Source organism: Pongo abelii, chromosome 4 (assembly GCF_028885655.2).
Source record: "Pongo abelii isolate AG06213 chromosome 4, NHGRI_mPonAbe1-v2.0_pri, whole genome shotgun sequence".
NCBI lineage: Eukaryota > Metazoa > Chordata > Mammalia > Primates > Hominidae > Pongo > Pongo abelii.
In genome coordinates this window covers 88715199-88734569 of record NC_071989.2, presented here as the reverse complement: position 1 = coordinate 88734569, position 19371 = coordinate 88715199, and the positions used below count along the sequence as shown (strand labels likewise).

General features: G+C 41.8%; 1 protein-coding gene across 4 annotated transcripts in view; it reads right to left on the bottom strand.

Annotated features, from left to right (window-relative positions):
* The window catches only part of RASGRF2 (Ras protein specific guanine nucleotide releasing factor 2), a 281177-nt gene that overhangs the window by 99539 nt on the left and 162267 nt on the right, over window positions 1-19371 (bottom strand). For 3 of the 4 annotated variants that reach the window (XM_054555687.2, XM_024246952.3, XM_054555689.2), the window contains exons 14-17: window positions 17684-17932; window positions 16626-17008; window positions 6816-6941; window positions 3436-3525 (exon numbers count right to left, since the gene is read on the bottom strand). In XM_054555687.2, coding sequence (XP_054411662.1) covers window positions 3436-3525; window positions 6816-6941; window positions 16626-17008; window positions 17684-17932 — 848 coding nt within the window. The remainder of the gene's footprint in view (window positions 1-3435; window positions 3526-6815; window positions 6942-16625; window positions 17009-17683; window positions 17933-19371) is intronic. The other variant, XM_054555686.2, reaches the window with a different exon arrangement.

The window sequence follows — 19371 nt, the reverse complement described above, 5'->3', positions numbered from 1 at the left end:
GCAACGCCATGCTCTCCCTGGCTAGCCAATAAATCCAGATTATCTTCTTAGCCCTTCCCTGTTTCTGCTCTGAGTACACCTGCTCTCTGCCCAGTTCTCCCAGGCAGGTGAAATCTGCTAAGGGACCAGTTCCTCTGAGTGGCTGAGCCCCAGGAATGTACTGGTCTCCACTCCAAAAGAGACCCCCTTTCTTACCGCCACTAGCCATTGAAACTGACCCCTGTGCAACTTGCTGCCTTCACAGCAGAGCCATGGGCACTGTTGAATCAAATCCCTTATTGCCTCTACTTCTAAAATCAAATCATATGGCTTCAGACTGCATGATAGGCAACATCAACAGCACTGTCATAAAAGAGCAGTCTGCTCACACAGGGTTCAGGCTCCCCAACACCTAGCAACACTGACTGAGTCTTTTAGCAAGTCCGTGCTGCCCTCCTCAGCAAGCACCACCAGGAGCCAGCTCGCTAAAGAAGGGTTTTCTTGCTAAGACTATTTCAGCTGCAGGGGAGAAGTAGGAAAAAAAGGCAACAGAAAAGCAGCAGGCTTTCAAAAAGGGAGAAAGAGCTGGCTGTTTTGGTTACTTTTTCCTTTTGGCCCAATATGCCTGGGAAAGCTAGTCAGAAAGCCATTCTCTAAAGCACAGTCGAACGATTCAATCTTCATTGCAATCTCAGGTGAAAAAAGGACCTCCCCTTATCCTCCAGCAAACGGGGAATGGGCTCATCTCAAATAAATCCCAAATTTATTTTCCCTCACAAACCATATTTAAATTAGGAAATCTGTGAGATGTTCTTGTTCTTCACTTTTTCCAAAGGCAGACTAGCGCGTGAGAACGGAAGATAGGAGAAGGTCTTAGCAAATCACAATCGACAATAACTCTACTGAAAGCCTAGCAAAGCCTCCCTTATTTCCCCCCAAATGTTCACTGTTACAGAATGTAATCAATCACAGAAGCCAACCGTATCGACAAGATTGATATTTTGACCATTATAGGCTGCTTTGTGTTACTCTGATGGGACTTTTGGGGAAAGGTTTTAAGAATATTTGGGGCAAAGCACATCCCAATTTGCCTGACCACATCTCTAGTGAAGCATGTATGGCAAAATGCTGAAGAAACAGAATGTGGTCAATCTGCAAAATGTTTATTTAGAGAAATATATATAATAATAAATAATATATAAATTACTGTGGTAGTTAACGTCCATTAGAGAACATCTCTTTTTGGTCCTCAATTTGGAAAAAAAAAATCACACAGATAATACCTACTTGTTACTATGGTGAATATTGGTTCAGAAGCTTTGGAAAGGATTCCTTTGTTACCACAAAGGTGAAAAATGGCTAATTAGCAAAATATCCCATCTCTCATGTTTCTACAAATCATGATGATTGGAGCCCATAGGTTTAGTTTAGGTGAAGACACAGCAACAAGGCTATTTAAACCACTTACAGATTTATTATTTATTTATCTACTTACTTACTTTTGAGACAGTCTCACCCTGTCATCCAGGCTGGATGATCTCGGCTCACTGCAGACTCTCCCTCCCAGGTTCAAGTGATTCTCCTGCCTCGGCCTCCCAAGTAGCTGAGATTACAGGTGTGTGCCACCACGCCCAGCTGATTTTTGTATTTTTAGTAGAGATGGGGATTCATCATGTTGGCCAGGCTGGTCTTGAACTCCTGACCTTGGGTGATCTGCCCACCTTGGCCTCCCAAAGTGCTAGGATTACAGGCGTAAGCCACCACACCCAGCCCTAAACCACTTACAGGTTTATTTTAACATTATATCCTCCTTGCAGGTGAGAGAAGAGGAAAGAGATAATGAATATAATTTTTATCTATTAAAATACTGTGCTTTTATTTTAAGTACTTTTTCTTTACCCTGAAAATTAACTGACAGCAACTCAGAAAGAATCGTGGAGCTACTGGAAATGAATTATGAGTCAGCTAAAGCAATAGCTGCCCCCCACCGGCTCCCCGCACTCCACAAGCCCTCCCTCCCACCTTGCATATGCTTTTAGCATTGTACTCAATTAAAATGGAAACGTGTTCTCAGTAATTGAGTTATAAAGGGTGAAGAACTCTGTCAAACAACACAGGAGGAATAACAGCCTTCTCTGATAAAGAATTTCTCAGAGCTGTAACCCACAGACCACCTGAGTGAGACTCACCTGAAGGAGCTTATGCTTATTTATTTATTTGATTATTTTGTATTGTATATGCTTACAGGGTACAATGTGATGTTTTGATGTACGTATATATTGAAGAATGATTAAGTCAAGCTAACTAACATCTGTTACCTCACTTACCATTTTTTTGTGGGGAGAGCATCTAAAATCTACTCTCTTAACAATTTTCAAGTATGTGGTACATTTTTAACTAGTCACCATGCTGTACAATTGATCTCCAGAACTTACTCTTCCTGTGCAACTGAACCTTTTATCCTTTGACCAAACAGCTCCCCACTTCCCTTCCTCCCCACCAGCTCCTGGTAACCACCAGTCTACTTTCTACTTCTGTAAGTTTGACTTTTTAGATTCCATACATAAGTGAGATCATGCAGTATCTGCCTTTCTGTGCCTAGTTTATTTCAGGTAACATAATGTCCTTCAGGTTCATCCATATTGTTGCAAATGGTGGGATTTTTTTCTTTTCTTTCTTTCTTTTTTTTTTTTTTTGAGATGGAGTCTTGCTCTGTCACACAGGCTGGAGTGCAGTGGCGCAATCTTGGCTTAGTGCAACCTCTGCCTCCCAGGTTCAAACGATTCTTCTGCCTCAGCCTCCTGAGTAGCTGGAATTACAGACGCATGAGACCATGCCCAGCTAATTTTTGCATTCTTAGTAGAGACAGGGTTTTACCCTGTTGTCCAGGCTGGTCTTGAATGCCTGACCTCAGGTGATCTGCCTGCCTCGGCCTCCCAAAGTGCTAGGATTACAGGCGTGAGCCACCGTGCCTGGCCAAATAAGGAGATTTCTGAAGAGGCTTATTTAAAAGACAGTCTCTTCCCAGAAACATTGACTCAGAAAGAGCTAGGAATGTGCATTCTCTTATTATTATTTTATTTTGTGTTGTTTTGTTGAGATAGGGTTTCACTTTATCACCCTGGCTGGAGTGCAGTGGCATGATCACAGCTCACTGTAGCCTCAACCTCCTGGCCTCAAGCGATTTTTCTGCCTCAGCGTCTTGAGTAACTGGGACTACAGGCATGCAACACCATGCCCAGCTAATTTTAAAAATTTTTTATAGAGATGGGGTCTCTATGTTGCTCCGGCTAGTCTCAAACTACTGGTCTCAAGCAATCCTTCGGCTTCGGCTTCCCAAAGTGGGGGGATTCCAGTGTGAGAGCTGCCGAGTGTCTCATCAAGACACTGGCAGACACAGGCCACTGACTTAATATAAATGGTCACATATCTGTACATAGCTGCTCCCCTACTCACCTGGTGGACTCCCATGTCCTGCTGCAGCTGTGGCTATTGCAAAAGCAGAAGCCGGTGAAACAGAGCAGTGGGCATTGTCCGCCGTCTGTCCTGGTTATTTGAAAAGAAAGGAAATGGAATAGTGAGGCAAATGGATAATATTCTATAACAAAAATCATCATTTTTATTCCTGCACCAGATGAAGGACTGGGCCAAATGCCCTGTATTATCTCTGTTAATGGGCAAATAACAAGATTGCACATCAGGAATTCCACACTGGGTATATAACCAAGAGAAACGAAAGCATACATCTACACACAAACGTGTACATGAATATTCATAGCACCATTGCTCATAGTAGCCAAAAAGTAGAAACAATCAAATGTCCACCAATTGATGAACAGAAAAATACAAGGGAATATTACTCAGCCACAAAAAGGAATGAAGTTCCAATGCATGCTAGAACATGGATAAACTTGGAAAACATGCCAAGTTAAAGAAGAAGCCAATCACAAAAGGTCACATATTATATGATTCCCTTTATGTTAAATGTCCAGCAGAGGCAAATCCATAGAGGGAGAAAGCAGATTAGTGGTTGCCTAGGGCTGCTGGGGTTGGAGGGGGAATGGAGAGTGATCGCTAATGAGTATAGAACGGCTGATACTTACAGGGTTTCTTTTTGGGTGATGAAAATGTTCTAGAATTAAATAGTGGTTATGGCTGCCTGACCTTGTGAATATATTAAATAAAAAAAAGACTGAACTATATACTTTAAAAAGGTGAATTTTATGGTATGTAAACTGTATCTTAATATAAAAATATTCTTAAAAAAGATACCACATCATGTTACTGATAGAATTTCCTTCTGACAGAATTTCCTTCTCAGAACACCCTTAACAGTACAGATGGTTTAAGTGTGGCCCTTTTAAAATCGAAAGGATGTATTGAGCAACCTTGCAGTCCCTTTCACTCCTCGGACTGTACACACAGCGTTTGGCAGTGCTGGTGCCAAGCTTGCCACTTCTCCTTGCTCAGGCTTTTAGTGAAAACAGTCCGCTGTGATTCTGACCTGAAGGGCTTTTATTAGTTTGGCCCTAATGTTTCACAATCATGCCTAAAATAAATACATACATAACAGGGGAAGCAAAGAGCTTCTTAATGTGCCCAAGCACAAACGCATAAAACAGCTCTACCTTCTCTTTCCATAACAGACTTATTGCATTTTGGAACAAGGTGGCAAGTAGACAGATGCACAGGCAAAATTTCAGCTAGATAGAAATATGTGATGCTGTCCTCATTCGGGTCCTCCATATTATCACAGGTTTCAGCCTCCTTCCCATATTTCTATGTCTCTATGATTTAGTCATATCAGGGAAGAAACAAAGGATTTGGCTTAGTTAATCCACAAACAAGATGAGGATTTCCAAATAATCCTTATGTGAATTAAAAAATTTATATGTGAATATAAACATATGAAAAGAGAATATAAAGTAGAGTTCTAATAATTGTAACGCCTTGAACAGCATTTAACTCTCGCCTTGGTAGAGCCTTACTTCCATAGGTTTTTGTCCCAAACTCTTCCAGGTTACAATGAAGTCAAAGGGGTCTGTCCTATATGGCAATGGTCAAGGAAGTTGCCAAGACCTGGACTGACCAAAGCTCTAAGAAGAATAGAGAGATCTGGCTAATTCCATAGTAGTACTATGACAAGCCAGGAAAGTCTAATTTGTCACCTTCATTTACCAGAAACACCCAAATGGCAGGATAACCCATAACTGACTTGGAGCCTTAAAGCCCCAAGGGCTAATATCCACGAAGGCAGATATCTAACAACAGCCGGACTCAGACCCTCCTAGTTGCTCTCAGAGCTCGCAATGACAACAGCTTCTACCAAGCTGCTAAGGCCACTGATAAACATTTGGAGCCATATACTTTACCTTTTGCTAAAATGCCCTATTTGAGCATGCCTACGAGAGTCAAAAATGCCTTTATAGGCTGGGCGCAGTGGCTTATTCCTGTAATCTCAACACTTTGAGAGGCTAAGGAGGGTGAATCACCTGAGGTCAGGAGTTTGAGACCAGCCTTGCCAACAAAGTGAAAACCCATCTCTACTAAAAATATAAAAACTGCTGGGCGTGGTGGCCCGTGGCTGTAATCCTGGCTACTCGGGAGGCTGAGGCAGCAGAATCACTTGAACCTGGGAGGTGGAGGTTGCACTGGGCCAAGACTGTACCACTGTACTCCAGCCTGGGCGACAGAGCAAGACTCTGTCTCCAAAAAAAAAAAAAAAAGCCTTTTCATTTGGGTTACTTGGGGTGAATCTGGTTTCATAATTGTGTAATTTTCTGTTCTGACTTGAAATAATTGGCTTAAGAAAAGCAAACATTTCAAAATAACTGTTATTTGGATATATTTATTTGAGCAGTTGGGAAAATGGGAGATAATTAAAATATTTCTACCTTTTGTTCTGATTATTTTTTTTTCCAATTAGAGGACATTTATTGTGTTCCCAAACAAATTATGGAGTAATGCTTTACAATTTTCTTAACTATATATCAAAATACATATGCCAGTTTCTGCCACTATAATGATGACTGGGTCCCATGTACCTGGACCTTATTTTAGATGAAATAATATTATTAACAAGGTCTCCCCAGATTGTGATGCCCAGATGAGTCCACTTATACAGGCTACATTGGGACTCATGGTAATATATCAGAGACTGGGAACATTTTGGTAAACCCAGCACTGAGATTCTTCAGCTAGCTAACATCTAAAGAAGAGCCTTTTGATTCACATTACTCCTCACAAAATGCAATGCAATGATGGAACTAAACAAATGTTGGTTAGACTAATGACATCTTCTCTAATCATTTATTTTTCCACCACTTGGTCCTACAGTAACATTACAGTCATCCCTTGTTACCTGCAGGGTATTGGTTTTAGGATCTCCCTCAGGTACCAAAATCCACAGATGCTTAAGTCCCTGATATAAAATCGTGTAGTATTTGAATATAATCTATGCATATTTTCCTGTATATTTTAAATCACCTGTAAATTATTCATAATAATTAACACAATGGAAATGCTATGTAAATAGCTGTTGTACTATAATGTTTAGGGAATAATGACAAGAAAAAAAAGTATGTACATGGTCAGTACAGAAGCTTTATTCTTCTGCCAAATATTTTTGATGGGTGATTGGTTGAATCCACAGATATGAAACCCATGGATGTGGAACCCACAGATACAAAGGGCCGACTGTATTTGCTTCCAATTAATTTTCAATAAGTGAGACTAAAAAAATTATTTTGGCAGTGAAACAATTAGGCAAAGGAAAGGTTCAGAAGCTAGAAATCATTTTTCATGTTTCTATTTCTGAGTCCCTCTTGAGCTCTTACCTCCAGGCTGGCGATAGCGGAGGTGCCGGGGAGTTGAGGGGGATCTGCAAGGTGAAAGTTCTGTAGTGTCCGCTGCAGGGGAGCTTTCCACTCCTGCTCGGTCCACTGGTGCAGACTCTAGGACTGCTGCTTGAAAACATCATGAATTTTAACAACCAGGCCATGAATTCAAGAGCTTCTTGTCAGTATCATGCATGGAAACGAAAGTTCATTACAGATAATAAGCATTTCATTAAAGGGCTTTAATATGAAATCAAGTCAAGTACTAATGACACTAAATCTAAAAAAGGATCTTCTCTAACCCTGTCTTGACGACCCTGTTGGGCCTGGCTGACCCTAGCTGACCCTGGCCAGCCCCTTCTGTCAAATGCAGCAGTAGATGTTAAAGTAAACGGGGGTATGTTGTGGATCCCCTGCCCTTCCAAATGTTTTTGCTTTCTCAGAGTGGGGAAAGATGACTTTGTCAGGTCAAAAATCAGATTGGGATTACAAATCGCAACTTCACCAGTTCTTTGCCTGTGTTGCCCCCTAAACCAACCAAAGTTTGAATCTCTATAATGTGGCCCTCACCAGGGATCTCTGGGGTCTCCCGGGGATCTAAAGCTATGTTGTCCAAAATGACAGCACTACCCAAAGTGGCTATGTAAATTTATATTAACTAAAGTTAAATTATTATTTTGGCTTCCCACTTGCACTACATTGAGTGCTCAGTAGCCACATGTGGCTAGTGGCTATGGTATTGAACAGCCCAGAAATACAGTATTTCTATCCTCCCAGAAAATTCTACTGGGTATCTCTGAGCTAGAGCTACAGATCAGCAGGAAGCAAGTGAAAATCTTTTAAATGAACCATTGGGAGGGTTTAAGGTCATTTGAGCTTCTTTGCTGCAGCTAACATCCCAAGAATAACACACACATCATTTTAGGGTCACCCTTAGGCCATTACTAATGATGTTTCTATGCCCCTCCCACTGACTTATTAAGCAGGTAAGACTACAACTTTGTGTATGTTCTTTCAGAGAAAAATATCACAAAAATGTAATACATTTCCAATGATTCTTCCATTCTTCTTGGGCTGTTCATTAATTCCCATTGATAAAAGCTTAGTGTCACCTCCACTAATTGTACATTAATCCTGTCAGCAGAACTACTTTGCTTTGCCATTCCATTCAAGATTTCACTCAACAAACTTTCAAAAATCTCTAATGACTTCATATAAGGCCATTTTTATACTTGCATGTGACTTATCCGCTTAGAAATATGGCCACAATTTTGCTTTTTTGAAACACAAAGGGGCCAGGAAAAGGAAATGGTTAGAATCTTTCTCTGAATGACATAATTACAGTAAAGCTGGCAACGATGCAAGATGCAGACAAAAAAAATCAGTGCTTAGCTGTCGGTTTTATTATTTTCTAAATAACTCCCCCAAAATTCAGTAATGGAAGGCATCTGCTCTGTAAGAACGAGCAGAATATCAAATACATGTCCTTGGTCTGATTCAACCATTCAGTCATCTCAGGAAAATGAGAAAATCATTAGACAGCAATTACATTGAACCCAGGAAATTTCCCAATGAGAAAAGCTGGACAGACCCTGACTGTTCTGAAAGAACAGGAAAGCAAAGAAGAATCCTGTAAGCTAACAGGCACCTACAGAGAGAAGAAACCATGCCAGCATTGGGGGCTGAGGGGAGAATTCCTTCTGGCATATTCACTTTCGATCAGGCTCCTTGCAAACAGCTTTGCCTGCAGGACGAGTGGGCAGATGTGGCTCAAAACAAATGCTAAAATCGGGAGCACTTTCAGCCCACAGGCAGGCAATTTTCAAACTAAGAACACAGAAACAGACACTAGTGCTGTGGGCTGTGCAGCAACACAGGTGGCTAAGTTGCACAGCCATGGTCTAAGTGAACACTGAGGGAGTAATGGGTCTGAATACAGTGAGCGACCCTTTGGCTCGCCTTTCTTGCCTGCTGTTGCTTTGGTTTTTGTTGAGAACCCATCACTGGGTGGAATCTGGATATCTGAGTCTGGCTGATATTTGTGTTTTGTAGAAGCACCTGGAGTTGAAGAAGATAGAAACTGCCTGGTAATAAGAAGAGAGGGTACTAGTGAATGTTGGATGAGCCTGGAACAGACGTAAGGAATGAGTTGGAGGGAAATTAAATTGAATTATTTTTTCCCTAAGTTCATTGCCTCACTCATTTTAAAGGATATTTCCTATTTCGCTTCTTTCTCCTCATACTGTTTGACGTTCTCCTGCCAGAAAATATTGCAAGCCTGGCATTATCATTGCAACGACAATAAAAATGGACAAAGGTCACTAGCACTTTTCAAAAAACATGCCCTGAAATGAATAGCTGGATGGCAGTGAGGGAGACGTATGGCATCAATAGGGACCTAATTGGCAAAACCGATATTATACAATGAGGAGGTGTGGGGTTGTATTCTTAAGTGAAAAGCAGAAAATGTGTAAGTTCTTGGCACAGGATTCATATTCAAGTTTGCCAACTGTTTTAAGTGTTAACATTATGTGATACACGCAAACATCTTTCAAATTAAAGATAGATCAATGTCTCCTTTTTCTTTGTCAACTCAAATTTTTAAGACTAGACAGCAGGGTTCACACAGCAGCACTTTTGGCTCTTACAGACATCACATACACACACACACACACACACACACACACACACACACAGAACTTTCAGACTCATGCTGAAGTAGTGTTCATCCATGACTTTCCTAAAACTATTCATGACCAGTATTGCCCATACACCAATATAAAAAAACAAAAACAAAAACAAAAAACCCTACAACTGAGTCTGTAATTTGTTTCACTTATTCAGAAAAATGCCAAAGAGCTACCTCAACCCAAGCCTTAATTCTAAACTTTCTACCCAGAATGTTTCCTTCATAAGGATCCACAGGATAAATTGTTCAGTCTCAAGAACCAGCAAGCATGTGCCTGCACAACCAATCTGTTCCTAGCCTTCAATATGAATCACAATAATTGATTATATTCCTGTCTTTACTCTGCCAGCAGAGGAGCTTGAAACCAAAGTCAGGGGACTCTAGGAACTGCAGAAGACCACACAGTATTCATTTGTTTAGTAACCATACACTTGGCCACACACAACTTATTCCTTTTCTCCCATTGTCTGATTTCCTTACCTACTTTATTTTATTTTTGTCTTTTTTTGTTTTTTGTATTTTTGAGACAGGGTCTTACTCTCTGTGACCCAGGCTGGAATCCAGTGGTATGATCAGAGCTCACTGCATCCTTGACCTCTTAGGCTCAAGTGATCCTCCCGCTTCAGCCTCCTGAGTAACTGGGACCACAGGTGCACACAGCCACATCTGGCTATTTTTTTTATTTTTAGTAGAGACAAGGTCTCACTATGTTGCCCAGGCTGGTCTCGAATTCCTAGGCTCCAGCGATCCTTCCACTTTGGCCTCCCAAAGTGCTGGCATTACAGGCATGAACCACCATGTCCAGCTACCTATTTCATTTTAATGTAGTTGTACCCTGTATCTCTCTGAATGACCACCTTAAATATTTGTAAGTATAAGATGGGAAATAAATGCATTAAAAAGAAATTAGAGGACAGCTATAGAAAGGGAAAAGAAATAAAGATGCAAAGAAGTGGCTTAATGGAAGGATTAAGGGAGGGGTCAGGGTAAAATGAGAGCTAAGGGGGATGCATTAGGCAGTGAATGTGACTAAGAAGCCCGGGGAGCAGAGGAGCTGACAGCTCTGGAGTAAAGGTTGGCTCTACAGGCTTCACCAAGTGCCATGGGCCCCTCCTAGATATAATCTTGGACTTTCTCCATTACCCAGAGTGGAAAGAGCTCAGCATTTAACTATGACCTGGAACTCTAAAATGATATTTCTAACCTATGAACCATCTGGATAAATTAACTGATAAAAATATAACACTAAATCACTTGTTTTGGGGAAATCCAGTGAGAAGCAGAGGCATGAAGCCTTCAACTTAATTCTCTAATATGAGAAAGAGCCTAATATTTCGGCCATACTGTTATTCACAGGTTCCCTCCATCTGCTGGTCCCAGGCCATGAATGATCAGTGCTGCCACATGACAAAGCTCTCCAGCAGACACTGGCTGTGTCCACATGATCCCACTCTGTCCAATATCTGTACTGACAGATCTTCAAAAGCTGTGTCAGTGTCCTTCCCTAAGAGCTTGATCCAGCTCTTTCTCATTTATCTTGGTCTCCCCATGCTATGATTTGATATGTCCCCTAAAGTTCATATGTTGGAAACTAAAACTCCAATGCAACAGTGTTGAGAGGTGAGACCTCTAAGAGGTGATTACATCATGAGTACTCTGCACTCGTGAATGAATGAATGCCTTTATCTTGGGAATAGAATGAGTTTGGCCTACTTCACTCTCTTTCCCACCCATGTGATACTTTCCACTATATTATAATGCAGCAAGAAGGCCCTCACAAGACGCCAGCCTCTAGAACTGTGAGAGATGCATTTCTGTTCATTATAAATCACCTAGTCTCAGGTAGCACAAAACAAAGACAGAAAATTAGTACTGAGAAGTGAGGTTGCTGCTATAACGAATACCTGAAAATGTGGAATTGGCTTTGGAACTGGGTAATGGACAGATGCTGGAAGAATTTGAAGGAATGGGCTAGAGAAAGCCTGTATTGCCATGAATGGAGCGTTAAGGATGAAGCTATTAATAGTCGGCGCTCAGAAGAAGAGAAGAGCTTTCAAGAGTCTGAATCTCCTTGGAGATTACTTAGGTGGTCATGACAGAATGTTGGTAGAAATATGAATAGTAAAGGCAATTCTGGTGAGGTCTCAGATGGAAATGGGAAACAAGGTGTTGAAAACTGGCATAAAAGCCATCTTTGTTACAAAGTAGCAAAGAACTTGAGTGAATTGTGTTTATGCCCAAGGGCTTTATGGAAGGCAGAACGTCAGAGTAGTGAACTAGGATACCTGGTGGAAGAAATTTATAAGCAAAATATTAAGAAGCTGCATGGCTGCTTTTAAATATACACAAGAGGAAAGAAATGGTTAAAAGGCAGAATTTATAATTAAAAAGGAAACAGAGGAGAAAGACTTGGAAAATTTGCAGCTCAGCCATTTAAAGAGTGAAAAGGCATTTTTGGGAGTGCAAACCAAGGCTGTGGCCAAGTGACCATTTGCTGAAAAGATTAGTACTAAAGATAGTATGGCTAAAAGAGAGCCAGGTGTTATTCATTAAGACAATGGGAGAAAGACTCCAAAGGTATTTCAGAGATCTTTCAGACAAGATAGGACCTTGAGGGCCAGGTTGACAGAGAGGAGTCTAAGGGACCACAGCATTTGCTGCCCAGGGCTGCTCCCCACATTCCTGTGCAGTGCTCCTCGGCCACACTAGCTGTGGCCCAGGCAAACCCAGGTGCAGCTTGGGCCACCGCACCAGAGGGTGCACATGGAAAGCACTGGTGGCATCCATGTGGTGCTAATTCTGCAGGTGCACAGAATACACAAGCTGTGAAGGCACAGCTTCCTTCACCTAGATCTCAAAGGATGCTGCAGACAGCCTAGGGTCCCAGGCAGAGACCTGTTGCAGGGATGGAGACACTGAAGAGAGTCCTCACTGGGGCAATGCCTAGTGGAGCCACGAGAGTGAGGCCATTGCAGAAATCCTAGAACTGCCAGCATGCAACATCAGCCTGAGAGAGCTGCAGACAAGACGCTCTAATCTATGAGAGCTGAAACGTGGGCTGAGCCCAGAAAAGCCATGGGAGTGGGCCTGCCTGAGGCTTTGGGCACCCAATCCCACCCCAGTGTACTCAGGAGGCAGCACATGGAGTGAAAGATTATTCTGGAGTCTTAAGAGTTAATGTCTGCCCCGTTGGGTTTTGGACTTACTTGAGGCATGTTATTCCTTTCTTTTTGCCTATTTTTCCCTTTCACAATGGGAATATCTATCCTATTCCTGTCCCACCACCATATTACAGCTGGAAGGGAATTTGCCTCAGGATGAATCATGTCTTGAGTCTCACCCATATCTGATTCAGGTAAGTCTCTGGACTTTGGAGTTATCAGTTGATGCCAAAACAAGTCAAGACTTTGGGGGCTATTGGGATGGAATGAATATATTTTGCATGTGAGAAGGACATAAATTTTGGGGAAAAGGGACAGAATGTTATGGTTTGAATGTTTCCCCCAAAGTTCCCATGTTAAAAACTTAATTCCCAATGCAACAGTGTTGAGAGGTGGAACCTCTAAGAGATGATTATATCATGAGGCCTCTACACACATAAATGAATTAATGCCATTATTGCAGTAGTGGGTTCCTTATAAAAGCCTAAGTTTGGCCCCCTCTCCTCTCTTTCATGTCTATGTGTTGCCTTCCACCATGTTATGACAGAGCAAGAAGGGCCTCACAAGATGTCAGCGCCTTGATCTTGAACTTCCCAACCTCCAGAATTGTGAGAAATAAATTTCTATTCATGTACAATTATCTAGTTTCAGATGTCCTGCTATAACAGCCCAAAACAAAGTAAGATAACCCAAGTCTAACTTTTTTCCAGCTTATTGTTCCAGGGAAAAAAAACTATTGATTTCTACTTTGTCCTAGACAGTAGCTCAAGCAGCTTTCATGATAAGGTATTGGATCATCACCTTGAAGACTAAAACTAGGGAAGTTGGTGATCGAAGTGGAACATTCCCTGCACACCAAGTTAAAGTGGAACACTTAATCATGCTGATATCAAATAGATATTTGCACACCATATTCATTGCACCATTATTCAAATAGCCAAGAGGTGGAAGCAATCAAAATATCTATTGTTGGATAAATGCATAAAGAAAATGTAGTATCTGCATACTGCATTTTCCTATTATTCCACCTATTAAAAAAGGAAATTCTATCACATGCTATCATATGGTTGAAACTTGAGGACATTACACTAAGTGAACTAAGCCATTCAAAAAAGGACAAATATTGAATGATTCCACATATATGAAGTACTTAAACTTAAAGTAGTCAAATTTGTAGAGACAGAAAGTAGAAAGCTGGTTGCCAGGGGCCAGGGGGAGAAGAAAATGGGGTATTATTCAATGATTATAGAGTTTCGGTTTTGCACGATGAAAAAGTTATAGAGATCTGTCGTTCAACAATACTACTGAGCTATCCACTTAAAGATGGTTAAGATGGTAAGAAGAAGAAGGAGAAGAAAGATTCTCTAGGAGAGTTGTTGTTTTGAAGTTTACTCAGTGCTAGAAAGCCCTAAGAGGACTACTAACAAGGTCTGCTCTATGGGGCTGCCCATGCTGTCAAAACAGGACAAAGCCTGTCCCTTCAGAAGCAGTGATGCTTGTGATGCTTGCAGAAATGGCATTCACTGGCTGGGTATGGTGGCTCACGCCTGTAATCCCAGCACTTTGGGAGGCTGAGGCGGGTGGAACACCTGGGGTCAGAAGTTCAAGACCAGCCTGGCCAACATGGTGAAAGCCCGTCTCTACTAAAAATACAAAAATTAGCAAGGCATGATGGTGCGTGCCTGTAATCCCAGCTACTTGGGAGGCTGAGGCAGGAGAATAGCTTGAATCTGGGAGGCAGAGGTTGCAGTGGGCCAAGATTGTGCCACTGCACTCCAGCCTGGGAGACAGAGTGAGACTCCATCTCAAAAAAAAAAAAAAAAAAAAGAAATGGCATTCACCACTAGTGATTACCACCACACCTTTACTTATATATTCTCTTTGCCCAGAAGTTCTCCCGTCTCCTCTTTCCAACCCACATATGTTTTGGCTCATGTCAAAGACACTTCTTAATTCTGCTCAACCAGATGTGATCTCCCTGCTCTTCAGCTTCCAGAGCACTCTATCTACACCACTTATACCACTTGTCCATATAGTTATGTTGTGTCTCTATTATCCACATAACTACAGTATGACAGTGAAGGTGCTATTTACCATTGTGGACTCTAGCACACACAGTATCCTGCACAGAGAAGAGGCTCACTCAATGATTCGTGAACAGACTTTACTGTATCCTCATCCCAGCCCCAGGAGCAATCAAACCACAGCCTCCAAGCCACTGGTGTTGGAAACTGAAATGTTTGTTCCTAAAGCTTTCCTCAACAAAAAAAAAAAAAAAAAAAAGAGAGAGAGAGAGAGAGAGAACCCCGAATTATCTCCAGATTTCTCCTCTCCTATCTACCTCAGTGCAATAAAGAAGGTGAAAAAACTTGCCATGATCTGAAAGCTCCTGTACTTCCCATACCTCCATGCCCCATTCCAGTCATTCCCTCCACAGGGTTTCCCAAGCACTGGCGCTGGGTGCAACCCTGAATGCACTTGTCAGCTTGTGCGCTGCCTCGTTATTCCTGATAAGAATCCATCATAATTTTGCTTAAGCTTGTTGTTCTAATGACTTTTTAATTATCTTCTCCCTTTCCTCCTCCTTAGTTGCTAACTTGTCAATTTAAAGACTTTAAAAGAGTGCAACTTTTGATGATGACAACCACTCCAGTTAGAATTCCATTAACTACTTCACTCAGGAAGCTTATTTAAATGATCCGAGCTAGAAGCACATAGAAGCTTCAAGCAGGTAGAAAGGCAAGCATCTGTGCATCCATCTGGGCAATCTACCTTGAAATTGGGACACTTTGTCTGATTTATTGCCCAATTTTTATTATATTATCAATAAGTCAGTTCTTATACAGTTTTTTAAAAGCTGTTTGTAATTTCACTGTGAATCATTTTTATTTTCATTACAGAAACATTGGACTTTAAAAGCAACAAGAATCACCTCTTCCAACCCTACACTGTACCAAGCTGAGAAAGCTAAAGTGATGGGAGAGAGGACCCTCGATCAGTTCACTGTATATTTTATTTCATTCATTCATTTAACAAAAATTTACTACTTGTCAGGCACTGGCCAAGACACTGAGGGTAGTACGGAGGTGAGTAAGACAGACTGCTGATCTCATGGAGCTTACATGGCAAAAGTGGCCAAGCAGAGGAAAGAACAAGAGCAAGGACCCTGGGGCAGGAAAGACCAAAATGTTTCTGACACAAAAAGGAAATCAATGTGACAGTAGCCTAGTGGATGAGGGAGCGTGGCAGGAGCAGGGGCTGGAGAGGGAGACAGGATCCGTGTCTCACAGACCTGAAGGCCCTGGCAGGGAGAATGTACTTTATTCTAAGTGTGACAGGAAGTCAGTAGAGAATTGAAGCCAGAAACCCTATGGTCTAATCAACATTTAAAAAAAAAACTATTTTGGCTACGTCACGAGCAATTAACACTGTCTCCAATCTGATTTCTCTCCTATACCTCTGCTATAACATGGAGCACTGTCCTCAAAACTAAACTAAAGAAGCCCTTGTGGTACTTCCAGCCTAGCTCATCCTCAGCAGGGAAAGGCCGGAGGTACACAGGGAGGAGGAGAAAGCTCTGCAGCCTGAGCTCACGGGTGAGGGTACCCACAACCTCCCGGTGTGCAAAGCACCATGCTAGGCTCTTTAGCCAACCAGTCTTCACCAAATTCCAAGAACTCTCTAGTAATACCATTCAGATATGCTATTCTCCCATAGACAACTGACCACAATAAGCCTTTTATTACGGGGCATAAGGACAACTAATCTTGCTTTCTGTTCCAGAAGGGCCAGAAGAATCTACAGGAATTTTCTCTTCTAACTAACCATTGAGCTCATTCTACTTTCTATGCAGAAGTATTATAGTTGTAAAGAAAGGGAACCAGGGTTCCAAAAGGAAGGGTGAGGAGGCAGGCAGCCAGCAAATGTGGGGTGTAATTATGCAAATGTGCTAGATAATACCTTTTTGAATACTTCGTTTTAGCTTGTTACACAGATCCACACGTGGGTTATCGACATTCTCTTCTACCGATCCCGGGCTTTGCTCTGGAGAAGAGAGGCCTCTGCTGAGATCCAGTGGTATTTGACCGGTGTGTGGTGGTGGAGATGCAGCGGGGCTCTGGGTGGTGGTGGTGGGACTGCTGGAAGTTGTCAGGTCCAATGCTCCTATCTTTGAGTTCAAGGGAGAAGTCAAAGACAGCTTTCTGGCCCTCACTGGGGAAGATGTTCTGGACACAGCCAGTGGTGGCGGGGAAGAGAATTTGCGACACAGACGTGGGGATTTGCCATCCACCAAATGTTCACCTCTGTTGTTCTGGCTGGTAGCAAAAAACAATTCCAATGACCTAAAAATGAGAGCAAAAGTGGCTAAGAGATTGTAGCCAAGTGAAATGAATTCCCAGATGTCATTCAAGAACATGTTCCCTTCATTTATAGGCCACAATCTCATTGCACTTCTATTGCTGGACTTCCCTTAATCTAAATGCTACATGTATACCCTCCACCTGCCAAAGAAGCACAGATACTTATTAGGCATCGTCTAATCCCTTGCTACTAAACTGTGGTCCAAACACCAGCATTGAGATCTCTGGGGAGCTTGTTAGACATTCAGAACTCAGGCTCCACACCAGGCCTGCTGAATCAGAGCCAGCAATTTAACAAGACACCCTCCCCACACCACACGCAAGCTGATTCTTATGCATATTAAAGTTTTAAAATCATAATTGTCAAAAAAATAAGAAAGAAAGAAAAAAGAAAAGCCGAAAGCAATGGAGTTCATTTACAAATAATCACAGAACAAGCAAAGGCCAATTGGAAATTTCAGGTTTTCAACTTCGTGCCTGGGGAACTCTGTGTGACCTTTACATATGGCCTTCTGCTGGAGGGGCATGGTACGTTCAGAGGCAAGCTGGTACACCCTAGCAGCTGCTTTGCAGAGCTGGCCTGCTCATCTGCATGGTGACTCTGGAATGAAGAAGGCCATACGCTAATGACAGGCAAATCTCTAGCAATAGGTGTACCTGACGGGGATGGAGGTGAAAGGCCTCTTGTATATGTCGGAGAGTTTCCCCAGCACCACAGCAGCAGTAGTGAAAATACGATAGGTGTGCAGAAAGGTGTTGAGGAAATCAATACTAAGAAACCGCAAGTCTGTCAGTCGTTCCAAGAGGCGCTCCACGCTGGCGTAACGGATCTGGGGCACTTTGCAGGAGTTGAGTGTTTTACTGAAGCAAATGTCAGTGTCGTCTTTATGAAGACGGGCATCAGACCTACGTGCAAAGGCAGGAACATGATGGTAAAACCAGGAGGAGGCTTCCCCCTTGGCCACTGAATATTTCAGCATTTGTAATCACACACTCAGGAGTGGGCTTCTCACTGCATTTAATAGGAGAGAGATAATTGCACAGTTGTCCCTCAGTATTCTTGGGGGATTGGTGCCTTGATCCCCCCACCACATTAAAATCCACAGATGCTCAAGTCCCTGATATGAAATGGTATAGTATTTCCACATAACCTATGCACATCCTCCTGTATACTTTAAATCATCTCTAGATTACAATACTTAAAACAATGTGAATATTACGTAAAACATTATCCTGTATTTTAAAAATGTGTATTATTTTTTATTGTTGTATATCTATTTTTCGTTTTTCTTTCTTCCAAATATTTTGGATCTGCGGTTGACTAGCAGGTAGAGGGCTGATTGTGTATGTCTATATGACATATAGACATATAGGCACAGGCAGGGCTATGGAAATATCAAGTTTTTGGAAAGCCAGAATTAATAATGGATGAGGTAAATAATAATTTGTCTCACTCTGTGGATTCCTTCTCTCTAATTCAGTCATGTTTTATTAGGAAGATGAAGCCAAAAGCCCTCTTTAGGAGCAGGGGAAAGCATTGTTTATGCCCTTAAAGCAAAATATCAAAAGTGTGCGTAAAAAGTAGTGGGTGACACCTCCCAAACAGGGGGACACAGATATCACTGCTACATCCGCAGTTATTTCTTTTTCCTGACTTCTAATTTTGTACATTTGTGCTTTCCTCACCCCTCCCCCCTTTTTTTTTGTCGGATTAAACTGACGGATATAGGGTTACGTATTTTGCTCTCTAGAATTAGCTCTTTTTATTTACCCCTTCTACTGTTTTTTATATTGTATTAATGTCTGTTCTTATTTCCTTCCTACCCTTTCCTACAGTTTAGTCTTTCATTCTTTTTCTAAATTCTTGATTTGAGTGCTTAATTCATTTATTTCATTCTTCCTGGCTTATTAATGCCTTTTAAGGATATCTATCTTCTGAATACTATGTAATCCATAAGTTGCAAGTGTGACATGTTATGTTTTTATTATGTTTTCAAAATTCTGTGGTATTAAAAATGTCTTCACTTAAAAAAAAGTAATGGGTGAAAGATATTCCCCTGAATAGCACCTACCACTGCCACCCTGCAATCCACTGCTTTTGTCATTCTGTAAAACCTCCCATCTGGCTGCCCCTAACCCCTCGCCTTCAGACAATTGCACTGGCAGCCTCTCCAAGTGGACAACGAGGACCGCCAGTAGCTTTCCCTTCCCCTTCTGAGATCCCTTGTTCACCTTCACTGCAGCATTTCAGGACCGGCGATCAATAAAGTCCTCAATTTCACCACTTGATTAAAGGATATGCTACAGGGTCAGTGACGTTCAGTGAGCCAATTGCTTGCTAAGAA